This window comes from Pelecanus crispus, chromosome 5 (assembly GCF_030463565.1).
Source record: "Pelecanus crispus isolate bPelCri1 chromosome 5, bPelCri1.pri, whole genome shotgun sequence".
Classification (NCBI taxonomy): Eukaryota; Metazoa; Chordata; class Aves; order Pelecaniformes; family Pelecanidae; genus Pelecanus; species Pelecanus crispus.
In genome coordinates, this window is record NC_134647.1 from 70,393,461 (window position 1) to 70,409,543 (window position 16,083).

The 16,083-nt window shown below is 49.7% G+C and overlaps 1 protein-coding gene across 1 annotated transcript; it reads right to left on the reverse strand.

Moving 5' to 3' along the window:
* Positions 1-5,678: 5,678 nt before the first annotated feature.
* On the reverse strand, positions 5,679-13,838 carry LOC104035467 (cytochrome P450 4B1). The gene is made up of 12 exons (XM_009488782.1): positions 13,653-13,838; positions 12,640-12,781; positions 11,893-11,937; positions 10,376-10,503; positions 9,818-9,942; positions 9,572-9,723; positions 9,261-9,367; positions 8,310-8,500; positions 7,918-8,051; positions 7,393-7,457; positions 6,595-6,677; positions 5,679-5,847 (listed from the first exon to the last, which is right to left on the reverse strand). The coding sequence occupies exons 1-12, from the start codon at positions 13,836-13,838 to the stop codon at positions 5,679-5,681; spliced, it is 1,527 nt and encodes a 508-aa protein (XP_009487057.1).
* Positions 13,839-16,083: the final 2,245 nt, after the last annotated feature.

Below are 16,083 nucleotides of genomic sequence, written 5' to 3' on the forward strand. Positions count from 1 at the left end.
TGATGGATGCTGCTCCCCAGACTTTTCTCTTGCTGGTGCCAAACGTCACGCGGGTTTGGAAAGAAACAAACTCCCCGGAGTTCAGCAGTAATGCTTCGCTCAGCAGGGTTTAAGGAGGATTAGTCATTGCACGTTCCTGCCATGTCAGCACTCAGGCTGGGGGTGTGGCGAAAGGAGGGGAACCCATTAATTTTTACCTCTCGGTTGCAAGAGGAGTTAGAAATGGCATCCTTATAATAAGTAACAGCAGGAGTTTATTCCCTGCCCTGTGCACACCCTGAATATGTGACAAATGCCTGAGCTGTTCGCCCTGCAGTGCTGGATGTGGGTTTGGATTGGGGGTGTGTTGGGGGCTCTGTGGGTCCCTTTCCCCGTGGGTCCCTCCCGTGGTCATACATGAGGCTTTACCGCTGCACGTTTTGGGCTAGCCCAGGAACCTCAATGCTTGGTTTTATACCAGCCAGTGGCCCTTCAGAGTTCACTTTCCTTGGGAAAACATCTTTTGCAAAAGCCACTGTGTTACCTTCCTAGTGGGCTCTCACCTCCACACAGTCTGTGATGCCATCCTGCCTCAGTTTCCCTTGTCCATCAAGCATTACCTGGGGCTGTCTGTGTGAAGCAGGCTGCCTTCCCATGAGCTGTGCAGCCAGCTCATGGCTGCTTCTCAGTACAATCCTAAAAAGAACAAAAGGGAGTGAGCATAAATGAAATTTATTGTTGGAAAATCTTAATTAGATTTTAAGCCCCAAAGGGAGAAAAGTGAGGTATTATCTGACACAGCTAATGAGTGTTAAGGGTCCATTGTTATATTTCTTGTTTACCTTTCTGTGCTGACTGATACAGCCTGGATCCTCGCCTGTACTGCCATAATTAGGATATCTCATCTCTTGCTGATAGGGTTGGGGATGCTCTTTAAAGCACAATGCTGTCTCATCCCTACCCAGAAGGATGAGCGTGATCGGGAAGGCAACTTCTGGCCTCTAGGCGCTCATGCTGCCATGTTGACCCAGTGACCTGGGGGATGCCCTCCAGAGCCAGGGCTGTACCTGATAGCCCCCAGGTGATGGGCACCTTCAACAGCCTTGGTGACCTCTCTGAAGGGCCCTGAGCCAACTTGCCTGGGGGCCAAATCCTGCCCAGCACCTCTCTCTACACAGCACGGTGGGGGTGACCATGTCCTCTGCAAGTCACCCATGCCCACTGATGAAGGGGAAGGACACCTGTGGGTACCCCATCCTACCTCTCACTCCGTGATGATAGTATCTCTAAAGTCTGGGCTTCAGGAAGACGTTCATGGTTGGGACCTGCTGTGGACAGGATAGTCTCCTTTTGGACAGAAGATATTCATGGTAGTCTTTTTGCATTACCAGCTTGTTACAAGATGTATCACAGCTTTCCTTTGTGGTCTAGGAGGGTGCAGCTCATCGCTTGGACCCCCAGATAATGGGGCATCTTGTTGAAAGCTACCTTTACTCTGATGCTTCCCCGATCTCTCCTGAGGCTCTTTAGCCATGGAGGTTTCAGATGTTTCTGTTCCAGCTGTGACAACAACCCTGGAGCAGCTTGGGCAGGTGGACACCTACCATATAAATTATTCCAAAGTGGTTTAATTAAACTTGCTGTATGCCAGTAAACCGCTGCTGGAAGGACCACCAGCTCCATCTCTGGTCCCAGGCAATGTATCCTGGAGTTTATGTCCTGGCATTGGATGTCTTGACACCCAAGCGATGTGATTTGGACCTCCAGAAGCAAAAAGGGAGCCTGTCCCACTGTTGCGGTCCTTCATGGTGGGGAAGGAGCCCAGCCACCCAGGTGGGAGCCGGGACCATGGTGTGTAGGGGTGGCTGCGTGTGGGCAAGGGGGCTGCAAAGTTTTTGGTCTTGATTCAAGCCACTGAAAGCCAGAAGTAAAATACCATCCATTGTTGGTTTATACACCCATAGTAGCCAAACAAACATCCCCGGAGCCTGTCCTTATCACTTTATTACACCTGCTAGAGTGAATAGATTAAAAAGGACGGGGGAGGGGGGAGAAAGCAGAAGAATCCAGCAGAAAAACTGGGGTTTGGGATTGTTAATTATTCTCTGGGGTCTCTAATCTTTAACTGGCAAACAGCATCACTAACTGTCTTAAAGCCCCTCCTGGAACATCCTGATAATAAGCCATCTGCATGAAGGCACCCCGTTATCTGCCCTCCTCCAGCCGCCTGTGACATGGCTGGAGTGGGAGATAATGAATGTGTGGTGTGTAATAACGACACGTCATTCATGATTATCGGCCTGATACCCAACCTTTTAGCTCCATTGTTTGTGCTTCAAAAAAGAAGAAGAAAAAAAAAAAGAGAAAGAAAAAATAAAAAGGAGGAGGGAAAGAAGAAAAAGGGGAATTTTTCGTTCTACGGGCTATCCCGGGGTCCCTGAAGTGTCTCCCTGCCAAGGGGGCTGGCTCTCGTAGCATCTCCCAGAGGGTTTGGTGGTACCCTGGAAGGACTAGCCTGTGGATTGGCAGCTGCTGTAACCATGGTGATGGAGTGAGAGAGCCGAGACAGCAGAGAAATGTCACCGCCTGGCAGGGAGACATCTGGGGCAAATGCTCGGGCGATTAGATCTGTGTCACCGGGTGCTGCCCGGCTCCTCATGCTGCGTTTTGCTGCTCTTGAAGCCATTTAGCGTGGCTTGGCAGAGGAGGTTATCTTGAACATGCTGCTGTCCAGAATCTGCCAGCATTTGAAGGTGGGGGAGATGTTTGTGTTGCCTCTTTTGACCTGGTAAGATGAAAAGCAGAAGAACTTTCTCCTGGTTGCCTCTGCATTACGGCTCCGCAATGCATAGGTCCTGTGAGATCTTCCCTGAAAACTTTGGTCCTTCAAACCTGGGTTAAGCATGATTCTTAATGGGGACGGACATTAAAATGTTTGGCTCAGGTGACCTCAATTATTGTCAGAACTGCCTGGAATAACAATACATTTTTTTGCATCAAAAATGGCAGTAGTTTCTCCTCTCTTTCCCTAGCAGATTTCCCAGAGTGGTTTCCCCGGGGAAGGTCTCCACTGGAAGTAGTTGGGGTTTGGCCATTTGTAACAGTCAGGAAGATTCTTGGAAACCAAACAAGCAGCCTCAGTCATGGCAGTGAATAGGGTGATCAATAGCCCCTCGAAACACAGGGCTGGGAGGCCAAGCAGGGCACTATACAGACACATATACAGGCTATACAGGGCAGCAGCTGTGGGTCCTCATCAGATCTAACTTTTCCTGCTCTGGCCTTGTCCCCCCATGCCCAAACCAGAAGATACTGTAGGGACAACTTCAGGTGCCACCTGGTTTCATTTGCAACCCATCACCAAGGACACTGGGCAGGGTCTTTGTGGCCAAGAGCTCCCCAAGTTAGTTGCTTGGCCCACAAGCTGGAGAGTGGATGAGCAGAGCTGCAAGGTGGCTTGCTTGTTCCCGGATGGGTGGCTGAAATGTCTGACAAATAGGGCCAGTAATGAAAAGCTGCATCAAACTGCTGCCCTCCAAAGGTCTTGCTGTGCTGGAGCTGGGGAGGAGGAGAGCTGGAGTCTGACCTTTGAGACCAGCCTGAGTACACCAGCGGTGCAAGGGTGGTGGCATCAGTACCTACACAACCTGCACCCAGTCTCTTCCTGGGGTGAGAAGGGGAGGGAGTGGGGACAAGAGGAAGTCAGTCTCCAGCTGCCTTGCAAAATAAATATAAGCTGCACATTGCTGGTTATTCACAGCATCCCTGTCCCGTTAGGTACTGAGACAGCCAAAACAAAGGTCTGGATCCCGCCCTAGAGGAGTTTAATTTCTCAAACTGAAGATGCAGCAGGCAGTAGAGACAGGGAGCAGGGGATTGCAGGGGTTTATTTGCATGTGGAGATGCTCAGATTTGGCTGTCCTGGTCTGGCCATCAGCAGAGCTGAGCTGCCCAGACAGATGGACATGGTTTGGCTGTGTTAATGCCTGCAGTGATGTTGGTGATGCTATTGCCATGGGTGAAAGCAGGACAAACAGCCTTGTCTCTCATTGTGGCATGGCACATGTGCAGCCCTCCATGCCTGAGTTTCCTCTGATGCCTGTTGAGTGCCCAGGCACTTTCAGTGACAAGCTTTCCCTGTGCCTTGGGTAATACCGCCATCGCGCTGGGACCGCAATGGAACAGTGCCTGCTTTGCTGCCCAGCACAGCTGAGGGTGGGCATGGGGATGGGGACAGGAGTGCCCCCAGGGATGGGGCCCATCAGCTGTCCTTCTGGGCCTGGCCATGCTTGCTGCCAAGCCCAGGGGATTTTGCAAGGGACCAGGGAGGACTTTGGTTTTTTCTGGGTCTCCCACTGCCACCTAGTGATCCATTTCTCACCCCGGTCCTGCAGATCACCCAGCAGGTCCCCCTTCGCCTGGGAGCTCACCTATGGCTGGTGTTAGGGCAAGGGCAAGCAGTGGGTCCCTGCACCCCCAAAACAAGCCCAGACCCAAGGCCAGCACCCACCTGCACCCCTTGGGCATCTCATTCAAATACTGAGCAGTCAGTTCTCAGCCTCTGCAGAAAAGGGCTTGAAATGGGCTTGTGCTCCCACTTGGGACTTATTTTTGCAAGCTGATTTTGTTCTTGCCACCAGCATTTGAGGGGTGTGTGTGGTGATTTCTGTTTTGCTTTGTTTGACCCCAGATCGTTTCAGTTGTTTTATTACCACGGAAGCTCCCAGAGGCACAGTTGAGGGCTTGGTGACCCACAGCATGGGAGGGACAGAAACAGGCTCCTCAGGCTCAGCCAGGGGCAAACCCGTTGAAAGAGCCCTTGTGGCTTGAGAAAATGCTTGCAGGGCTGCACCCTTGGGCACAGCCTTGGCTCTGGGCTGCTGGGACTCATTCTGTACCCTCCTGGTCCCCCAAAAGCAAAGGAAGCCAAAGTCACGCTTGGGGAGCATCTCCACAAGGCTTTATTCTCATTTCAGAGAGGAGGACAAGGCTGATTACATGTGGTTTTCAGCATGGTGAATGCTTTCTCCAGGTTAGCTGGTGACACATCTCTGCATTGGCTCCTGAGCACCCTCAGCTCAAGGAAGTTCAGTGCTGGGGCAGAAAAACTCGCTGGTCTTCATCTCCATAATGGCAGGCACAGTGCCAGCCCCAGAACGGATTAGGGGGGGTAATTTGGAGGGTGGTGTGTGGGGATGCAGTGTGGCTGCAGGGAGGAGCTCTCCTGCCACGGCCCACCCAGGCTGGAGGCAGGGGAGGGACGTCATGCTCAGGCAGTGTCCAGGCTTCAGACACCCATGCAAACCATACTGGCGTTGTTCACTGCTGTGCCTGAGCAGGGAACTGGCAATGCTGCAGATACACAGGCAGGTGACAGAAGTCCTGCTGGGCAGTGTGCAAGGGCAGGTTGGAGGTGGACATGGAGGATGCCTGCAGAGATGAAGGCTGAGCCACAGCCATGCTGCAAAACGCGCTTGGCAGTGCTGCTCCCCATGCAAGGATGGGACCTGGACCTGCTGGCTTCAGAGTGTGTGCGAGTGGGCTCAGCGTGCCCCCCTGGCCAGCAGCAGGGAAGGAGGTTAATCTGGGAGAGGTCAGAGGTGGGCAGGGTGGGTCTGTTTTGTGTCCCTCTCTTAAACTTCTGGGTGGAGGGTGGTCCTTGGGAAAGTGCTTGCCCTCCACTGTGGTACCCCACAGGGTCAGTGAATCTTCTTCAAATGCAGGTGGATCCCGTTACTGGACCTGAGGATGATCTGCGGTATCAGTGTGGGAGGCTTGGATGGGTCGGGGCAGAGCTCGAAGCGGAGCAGAGTCAGGGCAAGAGCCACCTTCATCTCGTTCATGGCAAACTGTTGCCCGATGCAGTTCCTGAGGAGAGGGTGACAAATGCTCCTGCTGCAGCCTTCACCCCTGACCACCCCATAGCTGTGCTCAGCCCATGTGCAAGCTACTTGAAGCAGCACCTTTGGGGTGCCGGGGGTGCAAGCTCCAGTTGCTGCAAGGATGATGCCATAGCTTATCTAGGAATCCCCTCATGCCACACCAAAATGGACCCAGCTCTGTGGTGGGGTATTGCTGTTGTTTGTTAATAAGCATTGAAAAAATATGAAATTGAGAGAACTGGGGATTTCTTCACTAGAGAGTGCTGTATGGATTCAGCTCAAAATCCAGACACATCAGAAAGGTTATTTTTGACTCTGTATGGAATATCTCCTCTTGCAAGTTACTGAGATCTCAGTATCCTGCATCCATCCATTGATACAGCATGGGAACCACAGAGACTTGGGCCCAGCTTGGCTTTGAGGTGCACTGGGTGTTTACCCCTAAACGAGGGAGCCCACGTTCTCAACGCAGGCAACAGAAAGTGTAAATATCTCCACAAATCCACAAGAAAAGTGTGTGAAACTCTACAGCAACCACAGAGCTTGGGGTGCGGGAAATGCTCTGGAGCTGATGTAGCATGGTGGAGAACCTTTATGGAAAGCCTTCTTGAGTTGCCCAAGCCAACTTGGCTCATGGGCACTGAGGGAGGATTAGCTTCAGGAGCTCGGCTCTGAGCTAGGTCTCCCATGCAAGGCAGCCTGTGGGGAAGGAGAGGGATGAAGGATCTCCCACCTGGATCCAGCAGAGAAAGGCAGGAAAGCGTGGGAGTGCCTCTGTGCTGAGTTCTCCGGAGAAAACCTCAGGGGATCATACAACTGTGGGAGCAACAGAGGCCGTTTGGTCAGTGTTGGTTCTGAGATGAACAGCACCAGCTTCTCCCCTAGTCCCCAAGGTAGGGCTGGATGTGGCCTCCGCTGCCCCAGAGGAGCTGCAGCTGACATTCATCCCTCTGCAAAGCCAGCCAGGTCGATGAGAAGACAGCACTGATGGCCATGCAGATCTTCCCCCTGGAACTATCCAGATTACCCACTACAGTGCCCAAGATGCTTGCAGGGATTTTCTCATCCATGGCAGCAATGATCAAGTCAGATTCCCTCTTGTCCAGAGGTGCCTGATCCTGCCTCTCCAGAGAGCCACTGGAGAGAGGCAGCTGTGGACCCTCTTTCAGGTTTCCTGGCTATTTATTTCCTTGAAGTCTCTAAGACATCAGCTTTGAATCACACAGTTCTTGGAGGGCTTGGGACTTCTCATACCACTCTGGGACCTAAGTCTACCCAGGGCAGCTGAAAGCAGTCTGAGTATCTCTGTGTCACCATGCAAGAAGATTCAACACCCTTTCCCAGCACTTTGTCATGTTCAAAGCCTTTGGGGTGTTTGGTAACTTCATTGAACTTTGCATTTAGAGATGGACTGTTGGAATTAGAGGGGAAAAAACCACCATGGCAGGGAGGCACAGGCTGCCTTGTTGAAGGGGAGTGGATGTCTGGGCTCAGAGATTATCTTTCTCTTCTCCTTATAAAGGTAAAATACCTCAGGGTCTTCCCACACATCCCGATTCCTGTGAATAGCAAATATATTCAGTCCGACCTGGCAGCCTGGAAAAGAAAAGTGAGAAAAAAGCTGGTGACATCTCAGAGTGAAGACCGAGGAGAGGTGTTTTTGTGGAATGCTGTCCCTCCCTGGGCTCTGCAGAGGCTGTTGCGGGAGATCTGTCAGGGATGACGCCCACCCTGTCCAGGCAGGTCACGTCCTGAAATCCTCAGAGCTGGGCCCCATTTTGGTACCAGTGGATGAACTTTTAGTCTTGGCCAGGGTCAACACTCGGCAAGTCCCCTTTGAGCTCTGTGAACACCCCAGTGTCCTGGATCATGTCCTTGGACTCTCTTCAGCCACCCTTCTGGAAGAGCTGTGATGGTGAGCTGTGGTGGCCCTGTACAGCCCTTTGGAGAGAGAAGAGAGGCTAGAAGCCCCACCAGCCCCTCCACACAGCAGCTCTAGTGAGGATGCCCCACCTGTCACAGACAGAAGTGTGAAGGACGAACAAACTCAACAGACCTGCTGGCAAGCTGCGTCCATCAGAAAATGTGACAGATTTAGAGAGGTATCGGGACACGGAAGGAACTGGTGGGAACAGGCGCAAACTCTCTTTGATGCACATTGTGGTGTAAGTCATCTTCCCAAGGTCGTCCCTGAAAGCAAACCAGGGGGTCAGGCTGTGTTTGAGTGGCAGCAATGAGGACCCCAGCAATGGGGACTGGGTGGGCTGGACCCCTGTGTCTCCCCTATCCTGTTGGGGTTTCTCCTTCTCCTAGACCTCCCATTGCTGCCAGCATTGATACGTGAAAAGCAGAATGCCCCAGTGCAAATGCAGTATAAGATGGATGAAGTTTTCTTCTCAGGATGAGTGAAAAGAGTTCAAAGTAAAGGAATAATAAGTCCTAGCTCACCACTCAATGGTATCTCGGTCTCCCAAGATCCCCTGGATCTCCTCCCTGCACTGTTGCTGGTACTTTGGATATAATGACAGGCAGTACAAGAGCCATGAGATCCCGCTGGCTGTGGTATCGTGACCCGCAAACATGAACGTGTCCACCTCAGCACGCAGGTCCTCATCGGATAGCCCAACTCCATTTGCATCCTAACAAAGAGGAGAGTATATCATTCTCAAGTGCACATTGATTGGACTTGCTCCTTTGGGTATAAAAATAACCCCAGATGCTGATGAAGAAGGGACCTATTTAGTGTCTCTTGTATGTCCCTGTACATCAGGAAATATCCAATACACGTGAGAACAGTCAGACCCACTGATTGCTTACTCTGCAGTCAACAGAGCTACAGAGTGACACCCTATTTGATCCCCTACCAAGGGTTGCTGTTAGGTTTTTCAGTAGTTTGGTTTGGACAACTTCTGTTTTGGGTTGAGACACAAAGGAAAGCAGTGGCTCCAGAAAGACAGAATGAGCACAGGGTGTATCTCCTTCCTGAACACCAAGTGGCAGCTTCTGTCCAGAGTATCTGAAGGTGTCTGTGAAGGTAAAACTACAGAAGGTAAGAAACAAAACCTCTTAAGAGGACTACAGCCAAGGTGGCCTCCGTGTAACCTTTCCAAAGATCTCATTCTTCTCTGGTATCTGACAGCTCACTCAAATTATTAATGAGCTCAGTGAAAATTAACAAGGAAGACAAAAGTCTGTCCAAGCTATTTATGTTCAATCACTGCATCTCATACATTTGTATTTCCTTCCCTTTCAATCCACCTTTCCCTGAGCTAGGAAATCTGGAGTGCAGAAACTGTTGCCAGCAACTCCAGCGAGGGGTCCTGAGCTCCCAGCTGATGCATCCTCAGTGCCACACAGGTATGTTCTTTGGCATTTGATATGATTATTTCAAACATTCACCTTGGTACAAAGAAGAATGTCCAGAAAATCCAGGTGTTTCTTCTTCTGGATCTTGTCAAGCTCCTTCTCACTGGAAAGCAACATCTTTCTTTCTTTTATTACCTTCTCTGCATAGAAGAATGATCAGTTAGATGCATCCTGCCCCTCCAGAGACCTCATGTACTTGTCCGCTTGGTCAGCAGCTTGGACTCTGTTTAATGTGTAACCCTCTGGACAGTGCATACTGCAACCCCCCGTCTGAGCTGCTCCAGATACAAGTAGGGGAGAGGCTCAGCTGGGAGACAGGGCTGGGGAGGAAGGGGGAGAAATACCTGTGTGGGTATGGGCCAGCTTGCAGGCATCACGAAAGTCACGGCCTTTGCGAGTCAAGTCATAGAAGACATCCTTGTAAGAAAAAGTCTGGACTCTCTTGCTCACGAGGTAGCTCAGGTCATAAACAGCTCTGATATAATAGTCTGAGTTGCTGTAAGGTGACCAAGATTAAAGCTGGTGTTAGCAACATGAGCGGGGAAACAGGAGCACTTGTTTTCCCAGAATTTGAAAGTTCAGGCACTGACCTCTGAGTCTGACAGTTGGTATTATAACTGAAGGCACATTTCATGATGCTGTCTAGCGTCATCAAGCTGACATCTTGAAAGAGCTCCACTGACTTCCTCTCTGTGTTCTTCTTTTCCCATTTATCCTAGTGGTGGAGACATGAGTAAGGAAGGGCAGACTACCATCTATGATCATGTCATATTTTCCTGTCCCTCTTTGCAGATCCACACTGCTAATGGCTTTCTTTTCTGCAAGCAGAGGCCCTAGTTCACTATATATTCTGTGAATCTAATCAAACTCATCTGTGCATTTCTTTTTCCAGGTTTACCATTACTGGGCTAGGAAAAGGTATTCTAGCAGTGGTTGATTTTATTGGAAAGCAGATGAAAGAGAGAATAAGTGGACTGGTCAGAGAAAGGTGAGGGGGGCAATTTCACAGCTTCAGAACTACCCAAAAAGTTCTATGAAACTCTAGGAACCATCTAAGTCCAGTCTCTTTCCCTCAGTCATTCCCAGACCTGATTATTTTCGCTGGTGCACCACTGAAAGGTGAAAGTAGCAGGAGTGATGATTCTTACCAGCATCACTTTGACCGAGTCTGACATCAGGGCCACATAAGATTTCAGCACATCGTAATGAAAAGCTGGGGTGAGCAGCTTCCGATGCTGGAACCATTTGGTTCCGTCCAAGGTCAACAACCCCTGCCCTGGAGACACAATCAGCAAAGGCACAATCAGCTCCTCCAGATTCTGATGACAGTTCTGACAGCCTCACTACTGCTTTTGGCCAAGCACAGGCTAACCTGCATGGTCTGGGGGGAGGAAGAGTTCATGGTGGAGCCTTTTCTCCAGCCTCTCTGAGGCTGTTCACAGCAGTGCTCTTTGGATGAAAGAGAAACATGCCCCCATGTCCTTCACTGCAACTGGCTGTGCATGCCTAATGTACCCTGAAACCAAAGCCTTGATGGCAGAGGCACAGGACTTGCTCTCTCAGATGGGTTTTTCATAGAATCATAGAATCATAGAATGCTTTGGGTTGGAAGGGACCTTTAGAGGTCATCCAGCCCAACCCCCCTGCAGTGAGCAGGGACAGCTTTAACTAGATCAGGTTGCTCAGAGCCCCATCCAACCTGACCTTGAATATTTCTAGGGATGGAGCCTCCACTACCTCTCTGGGCAACCTGTTCCAGTGCCTCACCACCCTCATTGTAAAAAAATTTCTTCCTTATATCCAGTCCAAATCTATTCTTCCTTAGTTTAAAACCATTACTCCTTGTCCTGTCACAACAGAGCTTGCTAAAAAGATTGTCCTCATCTTTCCTATATGCCCCCTTTAAGTACTGAAAGGCTGCAATAAGGTCTCCCCACAGCCTTCTCTTCTCTAGGCTGAACAACCCCAACTCTCTCAGCCTGGCCTTGTAGGAGAGGTGCTCCAGCCCTCGGATCATTTTTGTGGCCTTCCTCTGGACCCGCTCCAACAGGTCCATGTCCTTCTTGTGCTGAGGGCCCCAGAGCTGGATGCAGTACTCCAGGTGAGGTCTCACCAGAGCAGAGTAGAGGGGCAGAATCACCTCCCTCGACCTGCTGGCCACGCTTCTTTTGATGCAGCCCAGGATACGGTTGGCTTTCTGGGCTGCAAGCGCACATTGTTGGTTCATGTCCAGCTTTGCATCCACCAGTACCCTCAAGTCCTTCTCCGCAGGGCTTTTCTGCCCTAAATTAAATATGTGGGTGCCTTTTTCAGCACACACTGACAGTTGTTAGCAGGACCCTGGAGGGCTACCTCAAAGCTGTGGGCAAGCCATGAACCTCCCTGTCCTTGGTGTGTCTCACCCCAGTTATCCATGGTAGCATTCAGTCCCTGAGCAAACTGAAGTTTGCTTTGTGAAGGCCAGGGTGTGTGATCCAAGGCAAAGCCACCTGACTGCTCCACGACTAAGTGGGCACCACCGGTACTAATGTTCACAACTAAACAAAACCTCCCATTTGCAAACTCTGGTTTAAGAACAGAAAAAAAGCAAAATAAAGGAAGAAAAGAGAGAAGCTGATGAAATGCGTGACATGGCAGAAAGGGATAATGGAAGAGAATGACTTACCAATCCAGGGAACTATGAATTTGTAGGGTACTTTGGACTTGGGATCTGTAAAACAAAATAGAAACCGGAACAGTATGAATGGCTAATGAATTCAACGTAACAAAAAAGAAAATTCAGGATAAATTGACATTAGAGTTTGTTCTCTAAATCATAATGTAGAATTAGTCTCATTTCAATATGTAAAATACTCTAATACTAGAGGTAGCATTTGAAAGTTGTCTTCTACAAATATGACCTTAGCAGACTTGAGAAAACCAGGGAAAGGTATAACAAAAAAATGCGTGTGCAAAAGAAATGGCCATGGCAAATCTCAGAGTTGAGAACAATGGATGGGAGCTACTGGAGATGCCCATACCACTCACAGGCATCATGCTCCACAGAAAGGAGCATAGGAGAAGACTTGAGATGTCTTCTGAGAGCCATTGCCATGCCAGCTCACCCATATTACTGGGTTTACTGGGAAGCACAGATATTGTGGTGGTAGATGCCATAGAAGACAGTAAGACCAATGATAATAGAGACAGTGGACTGGGAGGAACAGGCACGTGGTCACTGTTTTGCATGAGAATACAAACTGTTCCATGAAACCTTGCATGGGCTGGGAGTTTGCGATGGGGAGCAAAGGAGGAATTGCAATAGCTGTGAAGGAAGCTGGCAGAGGGGATGACTCCAGGCAAGCTTCCCATGATTTTCTCAGTAGGGAAGTGTCAAGGGCATGACTTCCCAAAACCAGATGTAGAGACTTACCTGTTCGGCCAAGTATGCTTTTGGCATATTCAGGATGGTGGATTACTAGAGAAGGCAGGGCTGGTCCAAACCATCTGGGAAAGGCATAGGGGTATTCTTCTCCCCATGACACCATCTGATTTAATATTTTATCTGTAGTTATCTGCAATGACAGTTAAGCAGGGACTGAAATCAGGCAGAAAAAGAGGTATGCGCCCTCTCATGGAAAGCACATGCAAGACATCCTCTCCTGGGAAATGGGGAGAGTGGGCAGACTTGACACAGGGACGTTTTCCATGCTGCAGGTGATGGAGATGCTGGACACAGCAAAGGGACCATGGACAGGTGGCAAAGCTGCCTGAGCCACCGCGTCCCTCCAGCACAAGGCAGCTCCATGGAGAGTCCCTCCATGGAGGGCCCATCTGTAGTCGAGCCGTGTCAGGATGGCCTGGGCTCAGAGTGGCCTGGTGTCACACTTGGGAGCTACAGCTGGCATGGGCAATGCAAGGATGCCTGGTGAACAGGCCAGGGGGACCAAGGCTGTTACACCCCTGTTCTCTAAATTCAGCAGTGCAAGGTGGGCATGCAGTGAGAAAGCAAAAATATCTTCACTATAGAAGGATGAAAATGGCTGCACTAAAATGCCTTGCTTTAGTGGCCATGTCTTCTTAAGTGAGTTTAAGGGGAGAGACTTATTGGTAGAAGGTTTAATGCAGAGGAGAGACATTTTAGGGTTGTTTATATTTAAAGAACTTCATGAAAGTCCCAGAAATCACCTAACTCCATGCTTAAGCACATGATCAAAACCAACATGGCTCTGTTTTTTACCAGAATGATGCCTATCTCATATCCAGTCACCCTTTATGCCTGCCCTGCAAAAGTGCTGGCAGTCCCTGCGCAGAGGTCCTCTCCCATAGGAAAGGATACGAGCAGGGGACATGCATACCCCACCCGACACGCCCTCTCATCCTGACTGATATCTTCCACAGTTGTTGGGACAAACCCACCCTGACTGAGTCCAGCTCCTTCCTTACCAGATGATTGTGGCCATAAAGCCAGTGTTTCGGGGGACCAGGGAACGCCTCCAGAGCTTTGACAAGTTTCTTCCTCTTCTGGTAGAACTGGGCCACCTTCAGCAGCACAAAGATGACACCAAGCACCACACAGAGCTGCAGGATGACAACAGAAGGTCTGGCTATGTTGTCCAGCAAAGACGCCATGCTAGCCCTGCATCCAGGATGCCTGACACGTCCTTCTCCTGCCTGCTTCCGTTCTGCTCCTCCCACGCCTGTGCCTGATGGAGAGCTAGGTGCAGGTAAAAATCCTCTCCCTCCTGCTCTGCTGGAGCTGAGCCTGGTGAAGCGCTGCTGGCAGCAATTTATAGCAGCAGGGAATCATGGTAAGCAATGCATCAGCTTGGCCAGCAGCCCAATTGCCTGCTGTTCCCCTTTCACCCTTTGACCTACTTCCAGCAACCTGTGGATGGAGGCAGCTTGTTAACTAACAACCTGTACATATTTTCTATTTTCTTTGAAGTCCCATACACCCCAGCAGTGAGGGAAAGCACTTGCAGTCATCCATGCCCAGGTGGATGAAGCTATAGGAGGGAGGAGGTAAGAGGTAGCCAGGCTCAAGGGCTCTAGCTGCCCTCAGCCAAATTCAGGTCTGGAAGCCGTTCATCTGCCCACATGAAGTGAGCAACAAATGGGCCACCTCTGCCAAACATGCAGGCCGGATGGATCCAGCTGCCTCCAGCTATAAAAACAGTGCTCTGGGTGACTGCAACATCACACAGCACCGCTAGACTATAATCAAGAGAACGGATATAACCCGATCAGCACACAAGGGACTGTGACCTTGTTCTCCAAGAGGTCCTACCATAGATAAGCCAGGAGACAAAACTGATGCCCAGAAGAATTACCATGGTCAATAGGTAAGACAAGGAGAGGGAGAGCAGCAGAGCAGTAAAATGAGCTGCACCGAGATTGGGAACATGTCTAACCTCATAGGGAGGCATGATGGTAAGCTCGTATTCCCTCTACAATCCTGGTTAGTCCTCCTTCTCCTGTCTACGTGGCATCTCACCATCTTCCAAAAAAGGCTCCACATCACTGTATTTACCTCTCCAATGTAGTGCTTGGTTGGGCCTCAAGTAGGACCCCTTCTAGCAATCCCTGAGCAGATCCTGCTGGTTACCTGGGCTCACATCCCATAGGTGCAGAAGCTTGGAATGGCTTGGAGGGAATTGCAGGGTTGGTGGAGGACTTGGGCTTTAAGCCTGCCCTGTGGGGGTGACTTCCAGGCATATTGCAAAGAGGAGAATCCCCAGATGGGCTGAAATAATTTCCTGTTTGGGTGTTAGGATATTATAAGGATCAAATGAATCATCAGCTGCTGAACCTGGTAGTCTGATGTGCTACTACATAGGGGCTGCTGAATTTTGTGGGTGTTTCTCTTCAACTTAGCACATCTCTGAGACAAGGGTCTTCTGATGCTTGGGTGCTTTCCTTTAGTTTTTAGTCTAAAATACGCCATGGCCAATTAAAAACCATGTTTTCTGCTAGTGGAGTCATTTTACTGAAAAAACTACTGTTTATCTGGCATTCATTGTCCAGATGTATCCTTTTATAATGACAGAGACATGGAGATAGCTGGCTGAAGTGAATCTGCACAGCCCCAATGAAAATATCTAAACTTTTTAGACAGAATATATGAAAAAATCTTACAAGACCCACTGTTTGGGAATTACTTGACTCCATAAAAATGTCTGAAAATTAGTGAAGTGAGTAACTTTTCCCTCAGCTGGCTTGTGGCCTATTCGTTAATTAGTGATTACAAAGGCAAAGCCCTAGGTACAGACAGTACCATTTATATTTCAGTCTCAGGGAGACTTAAAGTGTCTGGCTGCTATGAACCCATGCGAGGGATTGTAGATATATTGCTCATCCATTGTTATATGCTGCTCATTGCAAACAGACTGAAAGTCATGGCATGTGTCAGTTTGAGTGTAGCATGGCAAGGTGCCCAGCTGCAAAAGCTGGACTGATCCTGTGCTCTTTGAGACAAAAATCAAGACTGCAGAAATGCTTAGATGTAGTGCATGGCACTCCTCAGGAAGAAGTGTTGCTAAAGAAATTCCCTTTTTACTTGAAATATTTGCGTGCAACTTCTCTGAGCTCCCAAACCTTCTTGGGAGCTCACAGTATGAAGCCCCATATATGAGGGCATTTGGGACAGTTCTACTTTGGATCTGTGCAGATTCCTTTGCTGAAATGCTCAGCCTAATTCAGCATGCTTTTTTTTTCTCTTTAGGGGCAGGTACACTAGTGCATAGAGCAGGAAGTCTCAGCCTAACCTTCTTTCCAACACAGGCACTGCAATATTGCCTGTGGGTACTTGCAAGGGAGAGGATTTGTCCTCCCTGCCACACAGCTAGAGGATGCTGAGTGCCGTACAGACTCAGCC

Bases quoted from the DNA above. Each gene is read 5' to 3' on its own strand.
- LOC104035467 (XM_009488782.1), bottom strand. From the start codon at position 13,838: ATGGCGTCTTTGCTGGACAACATAGCCAGACCTTCTGTTGTCATCCTG. The intron at 11,938-12,639 runs GTAAGTCTCTAC...TTTGTTTTACAG, and splicing joins AAGCATACTTGGCCGAACAG to ATCCCAAGTCCAAAGTACCC. The intron at 10,504-11,892 runs GTAAGTCATTCT...TTGTGTCTCCAG, and splicing joins ATTCATAGTTCCCTGGATTG to GGCAGGGGTTGTTGACCTTG.